General features: G+C 40.7%; 1 protein-coding gene across 4 annotated transcripts in view; it reads right to left on the bottom strand.

The window, feature by feature from the left end:
* Positions 1-16,083, bottom strand: part of DPP6 (dipeptidyl peptidase like 6) — a 539,231-nt gene that overhangs the window by 34,291 nt on the left and 488,857 nt on the right. For all 4 annotated transcript variants that reach the window (XM_015619741.2, XM_015619742.1, XM_015619739.2 and 1 more), the window contains exons 11-16: positions 12,539-12,662; positions 11,664-11,702; positions 4,790-4,897; positions 4,147-4,238; positions 3,011-3,058; positions 968-1,086 (exon numbers count right to left, since the gene is read on the bottom strand). In XM_015619741.2, the coding sequence (XP_015475227.1) occupies positions 968-1,086; positions 3,011-3,058; positions 4,147-4,238; positions 4,790-4,897; positions 11,664-11,702; positions 12,539-12,662 (530 nt within the window). The remainder of the gene's footprint in view (positions 1-967; positions 1,087-3,010; positions 3,059-4,146; positions 4,239-4,789; positions 4,898-11,663; positions 11,703-12,538; positions 12,663-16,083) is intronic.

Below are 16,083 nucleotides of genomic sequence, written 5' to 3'. Positions count from 1 at the left end.
TCCAGGGATCCAGGGGCATCCCTAACTTTTCTGGGCAACCTGTGCCAGGGCATCATCACACTCACAATAAAGAATTCCTTCCTAGTATCCCCTCAAAACCTCCTCACTTCTCTCCTGACTTGTTGAAAGGAATTTTTTGTTTGCTTGATGCTTTTCAAGCATTTTTTTCAGAGGACACGCAGCCATTTGAGCAGCTTCAATCCTAGGAGCAGATGACTGGTGTGCATGCATTTTGTGTGCAATTTTGGATAATTAAGCAGAATTAAATAACATAGGATTAAGTTTTGTGGAGTTCTGTGTTTAGTCTTATCAGAGCTGGAGAAAACTTCAATGACTGCTCTCCTGAAATGCATCTTTAGCCCCTTGGATACTCTCAGGCATTTTCAAAACAGGAAATCCCTGTTGGACCTGCAGATTATGCCAAGTTAAAGTAGATCCATGCTGAATGAGCAGGGAGGCAGCAGATATTCTGTACTCACACTGTCCATTAGGCACTTTTCTGTGAGCTGCCTTTTCTTGGCAAATTGTCTTCTCATTGTAACTCACTTTAAATCACTCTGTTCACAGTATTGGCTGATGTATCTGGAACTTAGTCCCAGTCACCCACAGTCAACCCCACCTTGCTGGCTTCTCTCTCATAAATTTTCTGATGTATTTTATCCTCCAGGTTTTGCCGTTACTTCCCTTTAAGTTTGCTTGTGGTGGCCAGAGGAATCTACCTCTACCTTCAGTGCAGGTATGCACAGAAAAAAGGTTGTAAACATTTGCTTTCAAGCTAAAAGTAAAAATACTAAAGAAAAGAAAAATGTTAAGAGCAAAGCTTTATTCATTTACTCATTTAAGAGTAAAGCAGACATTCATGGCCAATCTTTCAGAGCTGACCACAGACAGGATGTCTGGAGATATCAGTGCTGGCCCAAAACCCTGCCCCTGAGGCACAGCTGCAGTAACAGAGCCCAACACATACCTTCACATGTCAGGAGGAAGTATTCCAGATTGTGGCTGAAGGATGCACTGAAGTAAGTGCAGTTTTCAATCAGATCACAGGACAGGCACCTCCTGTTGAAGTTCCCATTTGTGCTTGCACTGAAAAAGTTAATACAATTCCATGAAGGTCACTGAGCAAATGTTATTTGAAAGCAACATTACTTGAACCTTTCTTTAGAACAAGAATATAAATCTAATGTGTCCAACATTAGTAAGAGACAAAGTATTTCCATTTGGTTGAGTTTAAATAGCAGTAATGCTTTTTTTTTTTTCTCCTGCTTGAATAGAGAATATATAAATGGATACTGATGTCATTTTGTAAGGTCAGGTGGTTATGAAGGAAGGTACAGGGTTTTTTTTTAAAAAATGATGCTTGCAATTACACAAGAGGAAGTAATAATTTGGTGGATGAAGGCATGAAACAAAGGAGCAACTTTTCAACACTTATTTATATTATAACCATAAAGAGCTGGAATTGCTTTCTCTAAGTTTCTTATTGGTTGCATCACTGGTCTGATTTGCTAGCTGCTGCCTCAGAGGGCAAAGACCTTTTGACAGGTTTAAATAGCTGCTCTGAAAACCCCCAAGTAGAAAGGAAAGATTGTATTTAGGGATCTGTTGCTGAGGAAGGAAATGTGGCCTGTCCATTTGTTCACATGTTTGCTGCTAAGAGTCCAATGAATGCTGAGGAATTACAAATTATTAGCAAAAATTAATAGATAGCATTTTGCCCCACTATAGCATTTTGAAACTTCAACAATATTAACCAAGAAATCATTCCAAATTTTCTGCTGTAAAGCAGATGAGTGTTTTTTGCTACCATTTCAAGAGATTAAGCTGAGCAACCTTCTTAGGATCACAGAGGCTGAAATGAGTAGATCATGGGCTCTTGTTTAGGCTCAGATTTTATTTCTGACAACATCCTAATTAAATCTACTAAATCAAACACAAAAAGGAGGGGGAAAAAAAACCCTAAACAGGTCTTCATCTGCTCTTTCTCTGTTTGTGTGGGGAGATGAGGCTGATGAGGCACCAGGGTGAGATGGATACCAACAAGGAAGAGTGGGGAGCATTTTCACTCATGCCAGCAGCTCTTGAACTGTGCCTGGACTCCATTTTTAAAGTGATGTTTTCTTCTCATTTCAAGAAAAATGAAGGGTTAATATAAATTTTAAATTTTTCTTCAGGGAAATAAAAACTCTCAAAAAAAACTGTGGAGTGCAGTGAGCAGGCATATAGGTCTCAAAAAGAAAAAAATTATTCAATCACAGGTAACTTACTTTGCTCTAGTTTCCTTCCCACTGAGGAAAAAAAAGGTATGATGTCATGTGAGAGATGGAAAATGTACTGACTGTCCCTGATCCACTGATGCCTTCACCAGCTCTGCCCTTCACTGCAGATGTGGTGGCAGCAGGGTGACAGAAGAAAAATAGGGCAAATGGAATAATGATTCTGAAATGTGTATTTAAAAGTTTATGTTTCCTCCCCTTTGTAATCAGCTTCCAAAATATTTCACAATAGCAGCACTAACAATGGCTTGCTGTAACGCTTTTATTCATCATACAATTAGGAATGATGCTAAAATCTTCTGGAACTGCAGAAAAAGTTTTGTAATCATAAAATATTGTTGATTCTTTTCAGTTGCATGAAGAGGCAAACTACTGTCTAATTTCTCAAAACTTCTATTGGAAAGTATAGACAGTTTATACCATGAGTTTATGTATTTCTGAATTCCCTCAAGTGCTAAGCAGTTCTGTTGGAAAGTTTTTGACAGTCAGTCTTGAGACAAATTTAAAATTTGCATTAATATGAGAAAATTGCTAAACATAAAACATTTCCAAGTGTGAAGTATTTTTTCGTAGTGCTTGCGCTGTTCTGTCTTTTCCAGTCACATATTGAAAGATCTTGTAATGCCATTAAAGAAAAAAAACCTGAAGGAACTGCTTCTACTGCAACTGCTTACCATTCATATAAAATTGAAGAAGTGTTAAAATTCTGTATATGGGGTTATTAAAGCACATACCTGTATAAATGTCTCCTTCTTGGTGAATCTTCTGTGCTATGGAAATAACTGGAGGGGAAAAACAAAAGTGAATTGCACCATTTGAAGGGTGTTTAGAAGAATCTCATGCAACAACATCTTCACTCATATTGCCATTTTCATGATCTTGTAAAAGCAGGTTTTAAACTGGAAAGTTTAAACTGAATTAGAAAAAGATGCAGAGGGATACATTGCTGAGAGGCTCAAGAAAGCACCTTGCAGACTGCACTGCAATTAAAACAATCATGGAAAACCTTGGGTCCTACACTGGTCCTGTCCCTGGATCAAAAAGGATCAAGGGATTAAGTGGAAGACATCCACTTTTTTACCTCAAGATTCATGGCAGGGAGCTGGAACTGGATGATCTTTCTCTTCCAGCCATTCTGTGATTTATGTTTCTATGATTTTGTATAGTTCTTAGGTTATTGGTAATTGAAAGCATCCAAAATCTTGAAGAAGCACTGTGCTCTTAATGATCACTCAAAATTTGTTGTGTTCCAGAGACTATTTACTCAACTGTTCAGTGACCTTAAGTAACTGAGAGGTGAGAACCTTGTACCCATGCAAAAATTTTGTTATTTCATTCCAAAAAGCTGTTTAAGTACTTTCTTATGTAATTTCTTGAAGTTTATATGAAAAACAGAATGTTTACAGAATTTATTTTAGAAGCATAAAGAGCAAGTGTGAAGAAGTGTGGGCTTGTTTTCCCTGTTCTTCTTTTATTTTTTTTTCTGATTTTAACTAAATATTTTTTTATTCCTATTGCATTGCTATTTTTGCTGGTCTACAAAGGATTCATTCCAGAACTGACTAGGTGGTTGATGAAAACAATCTTCTTTTCTACAGAGGTTAATATCAAAAGTTGCAGCAGGAGAATTCTTCTGCAAAAATTTATTTTATAGTCGTAGAAAGAGAGGTTTGAACCGTACAGCTTAATCAAAATAACACAAGATATGTGTAATGGTGTGAGAAGTTAAGCCAAAATGGAGACAGCTTCTCCTGCTTTCTTATCCCCACCTCCTCATGCTCACGGGTTTTGGTGCATTCACAACATCTTTGTAACTGTCCCAGAGCCCAGGGCTAAACAGAGGAAGTCTGATTTGTCAAAGTTTACTTACATTTTCTGCCTCTTTTCATCATATGCCAGTATCTTTGTCACATCCCAGTCTCCAGATGTAATGGCCTGTAAATCGTCATTGCTACTGTTGGGCTGCCAGAAAGAAAGGAGAAGAAATTTCTTTGTTGTTAAAACTCCTGAAAAGGGAGCTCTTCTGGCTCCATTGCCCATGAAAAATAAACCAAACATCTGCAACTTCCACCCCTGCACCTGACATTTCTATGAATCTGCAGGCATAGAAATGACAGAGTCAGAATCATCTTAACCATGACTGCACTGGAGTTATCTCAGTGAATTCAGCACAGAGCAACTTCAAACGCCTTCCTCTAATCCAGCGCGCCCACGTGCTTCAATTTAATCCTTTATGGCAGGGTGGAGATTTACTATCTACAACTAAGGTGGCTTTAAAAAAACCAAACCAAAACAATAATAATGTCTGGAAAAAGACAATCGACTGACCTTCTCCTTCAAGTATTTCATTTGGAAATTCACATTATCTTATGCCCAAATAAAGCATCACTGGAGGTGTTTTATGAATGCTTTTTTTACATCTGCACCTCCCCACCTTGCTGTCACAAGCACAGACACCACTTTTTGTTGCTGCCTGGCTCAGGTGAGACCCAGGGCAGTGGCAGCAGAGTCACCTGTGACGATGACATGGCGATGTGGTAGAAATGTCCACGTCCTCCCTGAGGAATGGCCCGGACGAAGAAAAACTTCCGACCGTCCCTGGAAAAAATGGGCTCTTCATTCTGTAAAAGCAGCAAAATTAAAGGGTTCATTAGGTTTTACTTGGAATTGCTCAGCAGTCCCATGCCCTGTAAAACTAATTCACAGTAAAATACAAAGTGGTCTTTGACAGCAACCTGGGGCAAAGAAAGAGCCCACTGAAAACTGGAGGAGGTTTTGAGCATTATTGCTTCTTGCTCCTGGGAAAGCAGACACCTTTCAGCTGTGAGAGGACAGGCAGCAAGGAGAGTTCCTTGGCTATAAAGTCAATTCCCATTTGCAAAAAGTGCACATATACATCTGACTGCACTTGGAGCCTTTAGAACCAGTGTGACAAACCCTGCTTACCCTGCTGGAAGAACCTCTCTGTTCCTGTCCTGGAGGAAACACAACTGAACAGCACCTAACTGCTGCCTTTCTCTACTGTCTTACAAATGCTTATCTCACTGAATTATTTATGGAGAGGATCTCCTGCAGAACTCTCCTTGACACAGAGCTCCCGGGTGAATGTGGTGATTGACTTTTATTGGGTGACTGGAACTTTCACCCAGAGATAGAAGAGACTCAGCAGAAGGAAAATCAAACACCACATGTGGCAAGCAAGCATCTCCTGGCCAGGAGTCTTCTTTTTGTGAACAAGAACCCTGAGGGACATGAGAAATCTGTGCTACATGAAGTGGTTGAGCAGCAGATTACCAGAGAAGGCACAAAGATGGTCCATGTGGTGGGACACAAGAGCACTGTACCAACAGGACTGGCTACATGAAGCTAACTCTAAATCTCAGCTAGCTGGGAGTGAATCATAAGCTGAACCTCTGCTGAAGGTGTCCAGTGATAGCAGGATTTTCTGTGGCTGGGTGAGCCTTCCTTGGCTGGGCTTTGTGAACCCTTCTTTATCCAGGGAAAAAAACAAGGAGATTGTTGCCAGCCTCTTCTGGGTCCTCTGCAGCTCAGTGTTAATCAAACCCCTTGCCTTTCTGCTTGGCACATGCCAAGACACCACACTGAACCAGCAGGAACCTGATTGTACAGGGAGACTTATGGCACAGCAAAGGAATAAACATTTTTATTTCCCGTAAGCTAACACATTATTCTTACTCTATGTTCCTTTGCTACTTTGCTCTTTACTGATTAATTCTTTTCTGCTATTTATCAGATTTGTCAGCGCTCTATTAGGTGTTCAAACTGTTCTTTTTGCCTTTTATTCTCCCCTGCTTAGGTTTTCAGTGTATTTAAAAATGTGCCCATTTGCAGCTTGTTGCAGCTCTATGAAATAATGGTTTCATTTATTTCTGACATTGTTCTGGAATCTGAAACATGAAACTCTATATTATTTCCAAATGTCTTTCATGACAGGAGAAACCTCATTGAATAATGACTGTGATAGCTCAGGCAAACCTTCTGCTCGACAGGTTTTCCTTTCCTGAGGTAGGTAGCAATGAGTTCACCCTCCATTTCTATATCTGTGCCTCCTGCACTGTACATTCCAGCAATTCATCTCTGCCAGTGAGAGCAGGCATTGTGCTGATGAGTTTGAGGTTCATTCAGAGCCCCAGGGGAAGGAGGTTCATGGCACAGGTGACAGGTGTGAGGTTTTAGCTCTGGGCTGATGATACAGGACAGTCTGTTTGCATGTTCCACTGCTGCAAGGGCAACACATGAGCACAGTCACAGCTTTGTGACAGAGATGATGATTTACCCAGGTGGTAAATGGGGAGACAGACTGAAATGCTCTTGGAACAGGATTTGATAATCTAGGGAGCTACACTGGCACATAATTAAAGTAGTCTGCACATGATAGGAACTGTCCAAGCCTTTTGTCAGCTATTGACTGAACCCACAATGATAAACAGAGCAGCCTCCTTGAGAAGAATACATCAGTTCAGTGCTACCAAAACACAAAAATTTAACTATGCAGCAGGTATGGGATGTTTGGAAGTTTTTGCCACAGAATATTTGTGAACACAGCTGGTATCAGTAGGTGCAAAAAGGGCTTGAACAGATTCATGTTACATTAATAGATTTTAAACAATATAGTCTCAAATTCTGTAATCTATTTGATGATAGTGAAATATGAGAAAATTATGCCACCAAATACTTCAGCTTTATTGGAAAACAGAAGGTAATGGGAGGCTGCTGGAGAGCTCTGGACCTCCTGGAGGGTTCAATGCTGGAGCTCAGAGCTGCACAACTCAACTCAGTGCATCTGCAAATGGTCAGGACAAGAAAACAAGGAGTGCCTGAGGGGCTTATGCCAAGTTTGGCAGAATCAGGATGGGTGAGGGGACAATGCTAAACACAGTCTGAGCTTCTGTAGATCCTAGAGAGGAGCACAAAGTCCTCCTCTTGTAAAGAATAGCAATTCACAAGAAAAAAGGTAGAGTGTATTCAATTGTGTTTGGAGAGGGATCACTGAGAATCACTGGATCTCCAGCCACCTGAGGAAGACTCCTCTGCTAAATCAAGAGAAGATAAAGTGTGTACAGGATGGTGGGGATTGCACAAGTGTCTCTGACCTTGAGGATCTGCATGATCAAACATGGACCAGGACAAATGTTTGAAAGAGAAATTATCTGATTTATGGTGAGTTGGAATTTTTGAAAGATTAGTGGACACACAAGTATAGCTCCACCAAAAACCAACCACACATTAACACGGGCCAAACAATCATCATATTTCAGCACCACACATTGCAGCTCCAAACTGGTTTGTCTGTGCTCACCACACTCCCAGCCTCCTGTTCTTCTACAGTGCCTCACATGCTCTTGGCTGGACTCCACACATTTCCTCACAGAAATCAGTGGTAAGGCAGGTTCTTTGCATATTGGCTTTATTACTGACTGACAGTTATACTTCCATAAGAATTATGATTTCCTGGTCCATCCTCAGGTTTTAAAAAGGAAACAAATTAATCTGAATAACTGAATCTTTTCCAATTGATTCTCTGATGTGTTTTCCCTTCCTCAGCAGTCTCCTGCCCTCTCTGTCTAAGCCACCTTTGCCCAGTTCCAAGAATTAATGATTCTGCTGTGTTGGCAATTATTCCTTCAATGAAATACCCCAGTACTGCCCATGTCACAGGCCCCTAGCTCTGATAAACAAGTAGGTGTGACATGAATTCTTTTAATTCCTTGCATATTGGTAAGCACTTTGTTTATGTCCTGCAAAGAGAACAGCCAGTGTGCATTGACTCCACCAGGACAATGCAGTCACCTCCTCTTTAGGGCACAGGGGGAAGATCTCTTTCCATCTCTTGGCCCCTGGGGCAATGCTGAGTTTCATCCTCATCCCTGTCCTCATCCTCGTCTGTGGCTGGCTGCACCACACCTTTGGCCAAATCTGAAACCAGGACAGCTGCACCAAAACCAGGGTCAACAACTGGAGAGGATCCCATGTCCCTGGGTACAGATCCCCTCCACTGGTGAGATGGGAACTCTTCATTTAAGCACCAGAAAGATTGTTTGTAGCCAGGAGCTGCTTTTTTTGTCTCTGGTAGATGAATTTGGGTATTGGAGTTACGGAACTCTGGGTCCTATTCCTGCTGCATCCTTTCCTTTAGGCCAGAATTAGGTCAGTTATGGGGTAATTGTCTTGTAAAGGGTCTTTACAGAGTGAAAAAGTGGGTCCTGTTTGTAAGTTCCTCTGAACTCTGTTTTCATTTTAAAACTCATGTCACATCTCCTATTAACTACATACAAGAATCATTACTGGGTTATCATGCAGGATTAAAGCCAGGGAGCAGTAAAAGAAAAATGGTGCCAGGTTTTCAACATCTCCACCTTTTGAGAGAGTGAGTCTTTAGCTTCCCACTGAGGCCATCTGAAACACTGGGGAAACAGGAGGACTGGAAAGAAAAATGCAACCCAAAGAAGCTGTTATCAGGGGTGGGCAGCCAGCACATGCAGGCAGTTTTGAAGGTTATAGGTCTCTAAACAATTTTATGGTAATCTCCTGGTCCTGCCAAAGTCAATGTCAAAGACTGCAGCCTTTGGTGAAGTTGCAATTACACCCTAGTTTGTAATTAATTTTTTTTTCAGGCCATATTCACAATTAAATAAATAATCCAATTAAAATGCCAGTAAAGTTTATCTTCAGCAGGTGCTCAGAAATTGCCTGATTTCTCCCTTGCTGACTCACTGCCTGTATATGACCATCCCAGCACTATTGGGAAACGGCTCCTTCACGAGAAATTCAAACAAAGTTACTTACAGCTATAATTAGTGTTTCCAACAGTTTGTGTGCTCAAGCAAAAGCATGAGTGAAGTTCAGTCTGGTTCTTGTGCTCAGAAGTGCACAAGCAAGTATAGAAACAAAAGAAGTATAAACTTCCAGAGTCCCTGGACAGTTTTAGTGAACATGTGCCACTTCATCTGACGAAGAGTGACAGAGAATTTCTAGCAAATCTTGTGTAAATACTGTGTATTCCTCCTTATACTTTAAGTAGTTTATCCTATTTTGTACCTGCACAGGGAGTGGCTGCATTATTTCTCTTTGCCTGTGCTGGAGAGAGGCTCTCCAAAGATTTTGGACTTGCATAAAATGTATTCATGAACTTAAGCCCAGAAGGAAACATGATATTGTTTACTATGACCTTCCATACACAGACTTTTAAATGCCACTGAGTCACCAAACCACTACAACAGCAGAATTCAAATTCATGGCTTGTATGCTTTCTCTCAGAACTCCCAGGATTTCAGACAGCTGAAAAAAGTCAGACCTGTCATCCTTGGAGACCCCCTCATGTCCCTGGTGAGCATTTTCTTGTCTCCTACTCCCAGCTGTTTGTCCCTATCTGAGGATGCCCTTAAATTCCCAGGGAAAAGGTAAAACCTGTGCATGCTTTTCAAACCATGCATACATAGAGAATTTTGAAGGAGTATTTTAAAGAACAAGGAAAACAGTTGGATTCCTTGGTCCTGCTCATTTAAAACTGGGACACTTCTCAAAAGGAGATCTTTGGGGTGTGCTGAATCCAGGGTCCCTTGGCTGTGTGACCCCACTGCCACCACCCTGGCTGTCTCCAGAGGGGACAGGGCACCTAGCACATTTGCAAATACTTATATTAAAATGTCTCAGCCAAGGAGCCACACTCCTGAGCTCCTTCAGCTGCTACCTGATGTGCAGCTCATCTTCTTGAAGAGGTTAGTGGACCCAAACTAGCATTTAACATTTTCACATCATCCTCATACTCAGGCACACATGCCATGAAAATACCTTTCCAGTTATCTAGATTAATGTGTCATAGAATAAAAGGCAAATATAGAAAATACAATTATCCCAGTCATCATATTCAGTCAAAACTAGAATTTTAAGTAATTTTGTTGTCAGAAATAGAGGCAAAAGAGCTATATAATTTTCCAGAATCCTACAAAAGCTTTTGAAGGATGCTATCAAATGTCTCCAAAGTCCATAGAACATGTTATTTTAGTTTAGCACTGAGATGTCTGACTCATTTGGCTGTAATGAACATCCTTCACTAGTATCAAACTAAGTGTGTGCTTTCAAACTAAGTATGTGCTTTTTGGAGATGCAGTAAAACAAAATGTATTTCCCTGGAGCAGGCCCATTAGACTGACAGATCATTTACTTCAGATATTGAGGATAAAGCACCATCTTTTAATGCCTGTCCACGTGGTAGGTGACTAAATAACCACAGCAGTGTAAAAACACAAGTTCCACTGTACTGTATTAATGCTATAAAACACAATTCTACTATACTGCAGTAAATAGCAATGAGAGGATTATTTTTACTGCTGTTGCCTTCAAACTTATAAAATAAATAAAGCCTGTTAAGTTTGAGTTTTTGTTGTTTGTTTGCTTGGGTTTTTTTAGTTTTTTTATTTTAATATACGATACCTGAACAATTTAATTTTCCCTTGATTTGGATTGTCTTTTAACCTTTTGTTTCCTACTCAAGCCAATACATTCCTTATGAATGCAAAGAATATTTCAGCACCATTTTTACTCTACATCAGCAAAAGATTATTTGAAATGCTTGGAGCACAAAATCTATTTCCAGAAAATCAATCGATTTTCATCTGGATCACACACAGCCCACTGCTGCAGGACAGCCACTGGAGCAGAGGAGAGAATTGTTCTTGCTGTGAACTGATGTAGAGCCATTTCTACAGGCTCTTGGCTCCTCTGAACAGCCTGTGACAAAAATTTGAAATGCTTTAAATCTGGACCTGGAAAAATATATTGAACAAGGTATTTTGTGACATGCTGCTCCCTGTCTGGCACTCTGACAAGGCTTGAAAAGCAGTTCAGTGTTGTGGCTGAATCGAGATTACAGCTTCTTTCTCAAGAACAGCTTCATCTAATCTGAGGTCTCTTCACAAACTGAACTCCAGGGCAAGTGTTATATGTGATATTTAAATGACTCATCATTCTATCTGCATGATTTTGTCTCTGAATAAAATGACCAGAAAGCAGCCACCATAGTATTTAAACTGTCACCATCAGTGTAAGGGCAGGGTATGAAGGATTGCCTCTGAGGCTGATGAGTCCTATACAGATATTGCCAGTGAGTGATTTTCCACCCACATCAGCTTTTCATCTCTTTTAAATACAGGTGAATTGCAGGCCAAGGACTGTGGCACCTACCAGAGTAGATGGCATCTTTACTGAGAACTTGTTTGTTACTGAAGCTCTTTGCTGTTATACAGATCATGCCATCTTCCAGGTATCTCTCTCAAATCAGGAAATTGGTTTTTCTCTTTGGGGAAGAAACTCAATGAAGCAATTATCCTACCAAAAACTTGACCACAAGGAGAAGATCACTCTTACCTGTCTGTGCAGCCAGGCGTCACTCTCATCTTCATGTTTCTAAAATACAAGCAGATCATTAATACCATACTTGTCAGATATTATATTTTGCCTATCAGTGCAGGAAGCTATCGGATTTGAGTTGAAAGGTTGCTCAGAAATACAAGGAAATATTTAAATATGTGCTTCTGGAGTGGAATCCAGTGGCTGCTTTTCTTAACTTTCCTCCCTGATGGATAAGCATTCACTAGATCAAGAAAGCATTTTATGTACAAAGACAAAACACATAAATCCACAGGATATATTATTCCCCAAAGAAATAAATCTTTATAAGAAATAAATAAAGGCTGAAATGAAAGTTATTAAGAAAGAAAAACTTCTCACTATGCCATATGCACAGAATTGCAGCATCTTTTTCAGGGGATAGGTGTATTAGAACAATTTTATACACTGGAAACACATTCCAGTTTAAATGATGGAATCCTCTAATGGAATCTGCTGATCTTACATCAATGCACCATTTGCATTATTGCATTTATAGAAGGGATTAATAACCTACAATTAAGGTATGTATAGATAAGCATGAGCTGGTTTTAATGCCACTAAATACATATAATGCAGCTAGAATTTTGCAAAGATATTTAGGTTGCAGATTGCTGAGGTATGTGAGCTTGTGTGTAGATAAATTTCAGGATAGGTAATCACTCTCCCTCAAACACACACAGTGTTCTTGGGGTAAAAAAAATAATTAAAAATTGTGAACATTGTTTATATTCTGTCTGCCTAAATTAATGTGTTCCAGCTGACTCCTCATCACCTAAAATAAGTTAAATAGTTTCTCCCTGGGGGGGTTATGAGCTCTGAAGACAAGTGAGCGCTGTGCTCATCTGCCCCACCTTGGTGCAGACCCCCGTGGTGGCGTCGCAGAGCGTCAGGATGGACACGTTCTGGGCCCTGTTCAGCCAGTTCACTGCCACCTTGGTGCTGGTGGCCCATTTCACCATGGTGATGTAGTAGTCCCTGCAAACACAGACACACAAACCAGATCACAACGCTGCCATCCTAATTATCGTGATTTTGCGAGAGAGACGGGATCGCTTAAAGATATTTTAAAGCATGATTTATTCTTCTTCTTCCACAGTCTCATGAAGGAGTGAGTACTTCTTCACCTTATTCACCAAATGTTCTTGGTCAGTGGACACAAGACTACAGGTCACAAGGTTTTTTAAAGGTTAATTAGCCAATAAACTAATGCCACAGAAGAAGGTTTCTACTTTCACACCAACAGCTAATTATTTTGTTTTATATGTCTTTGCTGCAGTGCAAAGTTATATTCTTAACCAATCATATAATGACACATAAAACTACTTGTTATACCTGAAACTTTTTATCACCTTTATAACTACTTCTATATCTTAACTTTAAAACCTTAAAACTTCCTACAACCTAACTTACTGTCTTTCTATTTAAACTCACATTCTTATTATTCTAAGCCTGGAAGCTTTCTCCAAGGCCTTAAATCAAACCCTGTGTCCATGTCTATATCTAAGCCTGCATTTACAAGGTTTTGAGAGCTTTCTGTGCTTGGAATTCCCACACTAATGAATTGCCACATGGCAGAGCAGTCGGGGGCTGCTGCAGGCAAACAGTCCAGGAGAGAGCTGTGGTTTTAAAGAACATCATGTCCTGATGTCTCTAGAGTGGCAGTCTCTAGGCTGCTATATGTATGGATTTCAACCCCTAAAAATGACATTTTTAGGGCTGTGCAGGTGTTTTATCTGCCACTTCTGGAAGTTATTTTCAAAGAAGAGACGAATACAGAGATAAAGAATCTTTCATGCTATTCTGTCTTCCAAGAAGGATTGAACTGCCTGGAGCTACAAATTTACACACAGGTGGAAAAGAAATTGCAAACCATTTCCATTCTGAGCACTCTAACCTGAGCTGACTCAGACCCCTCACTATCAATGGTTGGGGTATTTATGCTTATGAAAAGTTGATGGCCTCTGAGTATGCCAGCTACACACCAAAGCACCCAGGAGTGTTGCATTAAAAGACAGAGTAAGAAGGACAGAGTTTGGAGAGACACAGGGTTTCTGCAAAGCAGATGCAGCTGGCTGCCATAAAGGCATCAACAGAGACAGTTTGCCTGAGCAAAATCACCCTCCTACAGTCCCTGCACCATCTCATTGCTGGACATATCCAGGTTGTGATGATCCTTGGAGAAAATCATGGGTGTGGGCTGCACACTCCTGTAATCAGTATCTTCAGGAAAAACCCCCTACAATAGTGGGGACTGCAACCACTTAGGCTGGGCTGGAAAATACAGGAATAAAATCACTGATGGTTGCCTTCTCAGAGCCAGGGCATGGTGCTAGCAGATGTCCACCTCTGCAGCAATTCAGGGCTCCACTGCTTCATTTGTAGGGCACAGCTCTGGCTGAACTGCCAAAGCTGGTGATGTTATAATATACTGCTGGGCCATGCAGGCCAAAGCATCCTTAAAGTAGGATTTTTTGCAGCATACAGTCTATAAAAAAAATATTAGTTCATTTGTTTGCTATAAAATATGTATAAGGAATTGTTGCTCTCACTGGAAATAAAGTGCTGTGCTGCTGGAAAGTCCTTTGTGTTCTGGCAAGAGCTCCTGCATATACTGAAGAGAAAGGGCAAAAGCACAAAGGTCTGTTTGTCTAAAAAAATAACAAGCTGGAAATTGATTTTGTGCTTTTCAGTAATATTTAGTGCCTGAAACTGGCTGTGGGAAAAAGGAACAAAAGGCCTCAATGCTTGCATCCACTGCACTGGGGAGAAGGATATGCCCAGGTGAGACAACAGCAGTCTGAAAATTTAGGGCCTGAAATAAACTTGTAATTTTACTCTTTATCAGCAACAGTGTAGGCCCTAAGAGGAAAAAAAAACCAGCAAAGCAAAATTAAACTGTATAACTGTCTCTTCTTTCTCTCCAAAATGAACTGAGCAGATTCAGTCTCTCCAGAAAAGGAATGCGATTTTAGTACTTATTGTGGCTTGGAGCATTTTTTCCATAAATCCAATTTAAAGTTTCAAGGACATATATTCAGTTTTTTACATCCTTCTCACTGTTTAAACACAGGAGCTGCAGTTCTTTCTCATGAACTTTCAATGATTGTTTTAGGAGAATCATGGCTTTCCCTACCACCCCAGAGAAGGGCATGGAGTCTCAATTTCTCTCTTAACCCTCTTCTGGCCATCAAGACCATGGATAACCCAGCCCACAGATAACTGCAGATACCTGGATAGTCATTATTCTAGTTTTTGAGTAGTGTGGAGTCTTTAATTTCATTTACTTCCCTTCACATCTCTGCTACAGGACACCCAAGTTTTATGGTTCCAATTTTGCAGAGGAAAATGTGACAAGAAGGTGTGATCCATCTCAGCTAATTTTAAATATCTGCTGCTCCTGCAGTTGCCCTGGTTGAGAGCCAGTGGAGAGAAATGGGAAATCAGTGCGATTCCCAAGCCCCCTCTCCCTGATCTGTCCCACATTTTATGTGCAGCTGATTGAAAGGAGAGCCTGTTTCCTCCACAGAATGAAATCTAGCAGGTCCTTGACCAGGGTGTTTATAGACATCCACATCAGAGCAGAAGGGAAGGGACACCTTGTCTGAGCCCCGTTAGGAAGGGTGAAGCCATCCTGAGTTTTGCAATGGATTTCCACACCCCAGGAAAGACATTGTTGGTTTGGTTTGCAATCATCTGAGACTGAGGTCATTGTGCAGCACCCTCCCAGGACCCTGTCCACACCCCAGCTTTCCACAGCTGCCTCCTGGACACAGGATTCCCAAACACGAGGTGTGACCCTACAACATGAATACCTACAGTGTGACCATGGTAACAAAGCCACAACCACCACAAAGAGCAGACAGTGATTTGTTACAGACCATGGGACAGGCAGCAGCCCAGCCCACGGTCCCTGGGGCACAGAGAACTCCTCAGATCCAGACTGGAGCTGGCTGAGCTTTCCCATTATTTATTTGTTTCTGGCCCACGCCAGGGCCAGTGATGATTTCTGCACTTGAGGGAGATAATATCATCCCTCAGTTTTCCACCTGAGATGCAAATATAAGAAATAAGTTGGGTCATGGTCCAATTCTGACCATCTAGAGGTCCAGTGGTTTTCACCAAAATAAAAAGTGCCTGTCAGGCATTAAATATTGCAACACTACTCTCCCTGCTTCAATTTCAACCCCTTCCCTTCCCTTTCTTTTTTTCATGGAAAAGCATGGCATTGGAGAGACCTTGACAAAAATGTTCAGAATGAAAGATACTTAAAAAAGAAAAGTGATCAGTATTACACTTTTACCCCAAGAATGTTTTCCTATAATCAGCTTTGGGTTTTTTTATTGTTTTGTTTTTTTATTTTATTGTTGTGTTTCTTTTCTTGAAAAATATCCAATTC

The sequence above is a fragment of the Parus major genome, chromosome 2 (assembly GCF_001522545.3).
Source record: "Parus major isolate Abel chromosome 2, Parus_major1.1, whole genome shotgun sequence".
In the NCBI taxonomy this organism is placed as follows: domain Eukaryota; kingdom Metazoa; phylum Chordata; class Aves; order Passeriformes; family Paridae; genus Parus; species Parus major.
Note: the sequence above shows the minus strand (reverse complement) of the source record. Positions and strands in the feature narration are given on the sequence as shown.